We start from the raw sequence: 7323 nt of genomic DNA, 5'->3' as shown, positions 1-7323 counted from the left end.
GAGTAACAACGCTAAAGCAGTTATGGTATGTGGAATACTATGGCTATTCCCTGGACCATTATATTGTTACAAGCTAATTGCAATCAGATGCGTTAATAAACTAATAAACAATATGTGGTTAGTTTCAGTGTATTTATAAAACCGCGTCAGGAAAATAAGGTGTAACCACACAGGAACTGTAGCATTGCTTTCGAAGCTGGGTGCTGCCAGTCTGCAAAACCGAGCGGAGAACTTGCGTACAACAAGGTATGAGGTACCGTGGAAAAGTGCGTGGCTTTACGCCAAGTGTAGGTTTTATACATCGCGATTTGAACGTGGAAAAGTTGTTACGCAACATTTCTGTGCGTACGCACCGTTTATACATGAGGCCCCAGGGTCTTAAATAAACAGACAGAGGCACTTTTATTTTGACACAGAGACGTTACTTCTCGCCGGAAGTCTCTCTGTCATTGCAGATGTAACGTTTCCGGATTAAAATAGCCGCGCTTTTGAATCGTATAGTAGTTAGGTAGCTTGTCAGAGGAGTTGGCGATGGCACAGATTTTCCAGGTTCTGAGGTGTTTTTCTTGCAAAACGTTTCAGGTACACCAGGTAAGTCCCTTTATTTTTTCTCATTTCTTGCTTTTAACAATTTCATTGGAGCTCTAATAAAGGAAGCGAAGCACAACAATGATTATTTAAAAGTTAGCATCAGAGCTGGCTCTGATTTTAAAGTTTTAAGTTCATCTTTTAAACATCGGAATACTGACAAAAAAACGGGTTAAATGTTTTACAAAAACTAGGCGACGTGCTCCTATCTATATGCAAATGGAATCGAATCGAGACAGGACAAGGAACATGTTAGTCTTTGTATAGCGTCTGTCACAGCGTGCAAAAAAGAGGGAAATATCCTCTGCATCGGCATTATGGAGCAACCAGAAAGAAATCTTGTTATAAGATATACATGCTAACACTTTCGTATCTACCTGTTTCCTGTCATTGTGTTTTCTTTTATGACACGATATAGCTAATGTGCCACTGAGTATGATTGTTAAACATTGTCTATTTATCCCTTCGTGTGTACAGTAAATGTTTTAGTATTACATGTAATAAAAGGTAAGCCGCGATTGTTTTACTTCTGTTTCTCTAGGTGAAAAAATCCAAAAAATGGAGCTGCAAGCTTTGTGGAGAAAACCAATCCCTGCAGAAGGTATAATCTCATTGTTGTTATCTTCCTGTATCCTAAATGGTTGTTTGCTTTATACTAGCCACAGCTTTTCATTTTGAATTTCTTTATTAAATTTCTTTTTTCCAGGTCTATGGACAGGGGACTGGTGCTGATTGCAGACGGCATGTACAGAAGCTTAATAAGATACAAGGGGAATCCATCATGTCATCAGAATTTAATGAACGGTATTGTATTTTATTTTATTTTTTTTTACGTTGGATGGTGCAACTGGCTGTGAGTTTCTTGGATATGGAGATTGCAGACTGGGGTGCTTTGTATGCCACGTGTATTTGTTCTCCTTGTGTTAAAATATTTTTATATTTTAACTTCTTACAAATTAGATTAGATTAGATAGATACTTTATTAATCCCAAGGGGAAATTCACATAATCCAGCAGCAGTATACTGATACAAAGAAACACTATTAAATTAAATAGTAATAAAATGAAAAAATTAAAATAAAATTAATGTTAGCATTTACTCCCGGGTGGAATTGAAGAGTCGCATAGTGTGGGGAGGAACGATCTCTCAGTCTGTCAGTGGAGCAGGACAGTGACAAAAGTCTGTCACTGAAGCTACTCCTCTGTCTGGAGATGACACTGTTAAGTGGATGCAGTGGATTATTCATGATTGACAGGAGTTTGCTTAGTGCCCATCTCTCTGCCACAGATGTTAAACTGTCCAACTTTAATCCTACAATAGAGCCTGCCTTCTTAACAAGTTTGTCCAGGCGTGAGGCGTATTTCATCTTTATGCTGCCACCCCAGCACACCACCGCGTAGAAGAGGGCACTCGCCACAACCGTCTGGTAGAACATCTGCAGCATCTTACTGCAGATGTTGAAGGATGCCAACCTTCTCAGAAAGTATAGTCTGCTCTGACCTTTCTTACATAGAGCATCAGTATTGGCAGTCCAGTCCAATTTGTCATCCAGCTGCACTCCCAGATATTTAAGGTCTGCACCCTCTGCACACAGTCACCTCTGATGATCACAGGGTCCATGAGGGGCCTGGGCCTCCTAAAATCCACCACCAGCTCCTTGGTCTTGCTGGTGTTAAGGTGTAAGTGGTTTGAGTCGCACCATTTAACAAAGTCTTTGATTAACTTTCTGTACTCCTCCTCCTGCCCACACCTGATGCAGCCCACAATAGCAGTGTCATCAGCGAACTTTTGCACGTAGCAGGACTCGAGTCATATTGGAAGTCTGATGTATATAGATTGAACAGGACCGGAGAAAGTACAGTCCCTGCGTGCCCTGTATTGCTGAACACAATGTCAGACCTGCAGTTCCCAAGACGCACATATTGAGGTCTGTCTGTAAGATAGTCCACAATCCATGCCACCAGGTGTGAATCTACTCCCATCTCAGTCAGCTTGTCTCTAAGGAGCAGAGGTTGGATGGTGTTGAAGGCGCTAGAGAAGTCCAAAACATAATTCTTACAGCACCACTGCCTCTGTCCAGGTGGGAGAGGGATCGATGAAGCATATAGATGATGGCATCCTCCGCTCCCACCTTCTCCTGGTATGTGAACTGTAGAGGGTCGAGGCGTGGCGGACCTGTGGCCTCAGGTGGTGAAGCAGCAGCCGCTCCATGGTCTTCATCAGATGTGACGTCAGAGCAACAGGCGGAAGTCATTCAGCTCACTAGGACGTGATACCTTTGGGACAGGAGTGATACAAGATGTTTTCCAAAGCCTTGGGACTCTCCCTGTTCCAGGCTCAGGTTGAAGATGCGCTGTAGAGGACTCCCCAGTTCCAACGCACAGGCCTTCAGCAGTGGCGATACACCATCTGGACCCGCTGCTTTGCTGGCACAAAGTCTTTTCAGCTCTCTGCTCACCTGGGCTGCTGTAATTGTGGGTGGGGATGTCTCACCTATGCTGGTATCAGCAGAAGGATGGTTGGAGGATGCAGTACTCCGAGGTGAGAGTGGGTTACTGTGATCAAACCTATTAAAGAAGTTGTTCATTTGGTTTGCTCTCCACGTCTGTCTGATGGCGCACCCGCTCGAGCTGCAGCCAGTGATAATCTTCATCCCATCCCACACTTCCTTCATGCTGTTGTTCTGCAACTTCTGCTCCAGCTTTCTCCTGTACTGCTCTTTCGCCCCTGAGCTGGACTCGGAGTTCCTTCTGCACAAATTGAGCTCATGCTTATCACCACCTTTAAAAGCCCTTTTCTTCTGGTTCAAAAGGCCCTTGATGTCACTTGTAACCCATGGCTTGTTGTTAGCATAGCAGCATACTGTTCTTACTGGAACTACAATGTCCATACAGAAGTTGATGTAATCAGTTGTGCATTCAACAGCCTCTTCAATGTTCTCACTATGTGACCCAAGCAATATATCCCAGTCTGTAGTTCCAATGCAGTCTCTCAGAGCCTGCTCTGCCTCAGGGGACCACTTCCTGAATGAGCGTGTAGTTGTAGGTAGCGCCCTCACTCTTGGTTTGTATTGAGGCTGAAGCAGAACCAGGTTATGATCTGCTTTCCCAAGCGCAGGCAGCAGGGTGGCGCTGTATGTGTCTTTAACGTTTGCATATAGTAGGTCGATAGTCCTGTTTCCCCGAGTGTTACAGTCCACATACTGGGAGAAGGCAGGTAATATTTTTTCCAGCATTACATGGTTAAAGTCTCCAGCGATTAGCACAAGTGCCTCAGGGTGCTGCGTTTGTAACTTAGCAACTGCGGAATGGATGATGTCACTCGCCATCTCCGCATTCCCTTGAGGGGGGATGTAAACAATAACAGCAATCAAATTAAATCAAATTAAAGTAATACTGTCTGGTCCATTTGCAAATCTGTATTGCCACTGGTGTGTTTATGTCTGTTTTTATTTGCTTTTCTAAAAGCTCCTGGTGATCATTAAAAACAATCAACTGAAAACCTTTAAAAAATACTGGTATGCAGGTTTTGAAATAACTATAATGGTAACCTCTGTCTAATCTGTCTCTTTCCCATTTTTCCCCTATTAAGGCAGCAGCAGGAAGCTTTCTTTGAGTCGCAGTCCCCAGAAGACTTAAATACCGTATCTCACAAGGTGAGAGACTCATAACTGTACCTTATCGCAAATGTTTTTTAAACATATACTGTAATACTTATCTTATACATCCTTATCTGTAACAACACATTATTTCAATAAGTGGTGCAGAAGTAATTACATATTTTTAGATTATTTCCAAAGAATGGTAAATAAGTGCTAAAACAGTAACCATTCTATTTTTTGGAGTAGTAAAATTGTTCTGTTTGTGATTGAAAACTATTAGATGTTAAGACTATTACATTCCAATAGTGCTTCATATTGAATAAAGTTGTTTTTTTTTTTGTTTTTTTTTCCCCACCACCTAACTCATTATCAAAGGATAAAAACATTGATTCAAATGCTAGCCGTTGGAGTAAATACTTGAGTAGCACAGAACAGCAAGCTGTGGATGAATGTTTGCCGTTGCTTACTGAAGGCACAGATCTGTACTTCAACAGAGATGAATTCAATTCAGCCAAGTGTACACAGAGGTAAGAAATACACTGCGGTCTTCCTTTAAGCAAGGCCCTTAACCCGAAATTTGTCTTTCTGGATATAGTAGACATTTTGTTATAGTAGACTATTCAGTAGATGGATTGGGAGAGCATGGAGGGTCATGAGGTCGCTGGAAAGGGCTGTGTGGCGCTCCCGATGTCTATGCAAAAGGACGAAGGTCCAAGTCTTTAGAGTCCTGGTGCTTCCTGTCTTGCTATATGGTTGCTATCCAGTGACCTGAGACGAAGACTGGACTCCTTCAGTGCTGTATCTCTGTGGAAAATCCTTGGGTACCACTGGTTTGCTTTGTGTTGCTCATGGATTCCCGAATGAGGCACATTGCCGGCATTGTGAGGGAGCGTCAGTTACGGCACTGCGGCCATGTGGAGCATTTCCCTGAGGGTGATCTGGCTCGTGGGATCCTCATTGCTGGGGACTCGAATGGCTGGACCAGGCCAAGGGGTCGCCCACGTAACACCTGGCTGTGTCAGAGTATAATTCCAGGAGGGTGGGACTGGACCCCGTGTCTGCCTGGGGGTTGCAAACTGGGATCCTGAGTTGTTTTGTCGTGTGGTGGGTGTGGCAACGCTGTACCAGTGCATGCTCCCCAACTTACTTGATTTGGTATGACGGTAATTTGCATTCAGCTCTGCTAGCAGGTCTTCCACCTTACAGGGAAAACTTGCAAGGGAAAATCTGCACAGTGTTCCAGTGTGGTGCTGAGCTGTCACCTGCTGCACTGGGGTCCCAATCCTGGTGGTTTGCCATGTTGTGGGTGTGGCAACATGTTACCAGTGCATGCTCCCCAACCCCTCCTCTCTTGAATTTCTTGGGTCCACATGGATAACCGTTATGTTTGCTTTGGGTTTCTATATTTACTTATCTGTATACAGTATGTGAAACATTGGAGCATAATCTGAAATAGAATATGCTTGTTCAAAAAACTGTGAGTTTAACAATAATGATTATCGAGAAAGTTAAGCATATAAAATCACTGCCCCGAGCAGGTTAGTGCTAATGCAAAGTGTTATTTTGTGTTTTGATTAAACTGGCTGCGTCAGAGCGGATTTACCCTCCTGTACACAACCTTTTGAGCTAACCAAAAAAAAAAACTGATTAGCCTTGCAAGGTGAATGATGTATTAGACGTTTGATTAAAATGGAAATGGAGACGAACTGCTGACAACCCTGCAGGGGCAGCAATGATCACCTGAGTAAATGCCAAATACAATGTGGAAATAGATCCATTTTATTTTCTAAACCAGCTTTATCCTGAGCAACATTGCTGGAAAGCTGGAGCTTACCCCAGCTAACGTAGGGCGTAAGGCAGATACAATCTGTGGGGAGGGAAATACAGAAATGTAATTTTAGGATGGCATATTTTTGTGATAAAGCATGGGAAACTATTTGAAGAATTTCAGTAGCTCAAACAACAAAAGACAAACTGACGGACCTTAGGATGTGAAGTTGAATTGTTTACTGTCATTTTCAATTGTTATAAAGTTTGAAGATGTTTTTATTAATCACCTGTTTTTGGTATTGACAAGATTTAACTTCATATAATTCAAGATGACCATACAATTTTAATTTCACAGAAAACATAAGCAAAGTCGGAAGTTCCTTGCAGAGTCATCTAGTTGGGATCAGAAAGGGATTTGTTGTGAAAACTCCCAAGAAAAGGTAAGGAAAGTATGAATGTAGTATTGTTTTAAATGAAAAGGTTTTAGGATTAATACCTATAAAATTTGCAGAATTTGATGTGGTCAAAAATTTATCAACAATAGTTTTAGTTGGCTTATGTGCATCATGTTCTGACCACAAGTGTCATTTGAATTTTGCACACTAATTAAACCGAGGCATGTTATGTCAAGTAGTACACTGTAGGATTCATTGGGAGGATTCATTTAGTAATTTGACACTGTTGTTGTATTTTATAGTGCTTGGACAAAGTTGTACCTTTGCTACATAGAACTGAAGAATCCAAATCTTTAAGTGAAGAAACTAAGCAACCTTCGTGTTATACAAAAGCTACAGCCTTTACAAGTGATTTTTTTGACAGCGTTGCTTTGCCTAAACCCAGTAAGTGGAATGCCTATTCCAGGAAAAGAAGCATACATGAAGAAATGCCTGCAGCTACAAAGTTGTGCATTTATAGACCACAGGAAGTGAATGGTAACACAGTTGATTTTTTGCGACAAACTAACTTCGTCACAAATAGTAAGTTACCTCAGTTTCCTTTAAATTGTCCAGAATCATGCACACAATTTATAGATAAAGTATCTAAGGAAGTCCTGCAAGGTCCTTCGCCCAGTACACTGCCCAGTGTTTGCCAACAACATTCACTTCCTCTTGCTTTACCTATTAGTAGTCAGCCTCACAGCACGCTCCTTTTCAATGCACTTTTCCAGACAGATGAGGATTTTGAAGAATGTCTGTAATGTCAATATATTTTAGAAAATACAAAACATTAGAACACATTTCAGAATTTAAAATGATGCATATTGTTGTTTATGCACGTGATTTTGAAAATGTAATGTTTAACTTCAAAATAAAGTTTGACTTTAGTTTCTAACGAGTGCAAGTGTGCCAAGACCTCTGAACAAG

General features: G+C 41.7%; 1 protein-coding gene across 1 annotated transcript; it reads left to right on the top strand.

Annotated features, from left to right (window-relative positions):
* The first annotated feature begins 415 nt into the window (after positions 1-415).
* On the top strand, positions 416-7296 carry LOC120541987 (MRN complex interacting protein). The gene is made up of 7 exons (XM_039774047.1): positions 416-591; positions 1130-1189; positions 1295-1392; positions 4180-4243; positions 4565-4716; positions 6315-6399; positions 6657-7296. The coding sequence occupies exons 1-7, from the start codon at positions 532-534 to the stop codon at positions 7155-7157; spliced, it is 1020 nt and encodes a 339-aa protein (XP_039629981.1). The 5' UTR covers positions 416-531; the 3' UTR covers positions 7158-7296.
* Positions 7297-7323: the final 27 nt, after the last annotated feature.

Source organism: Polypterus senegalus, chromosome 13 (assembly GCF_016835505.1).
Source record: "Polypterus senegalus isolate Bchr_013 chromosome 13, ASM1683550v1, whole genome shotgun sequence".
NCBI classification, from domain to species: domain Eukaryota; kingdom Metazoa; phylum Chordata; class Cladistia; order Polypteriformes; family Polypteridae; genus Polypterus; species Polypterus senegalus.
The sequence above is the reverse complement of the archived record's forward strand: the minus strand, read 5'-3'. Positions and strand labels throughout refer to the sequence as shown.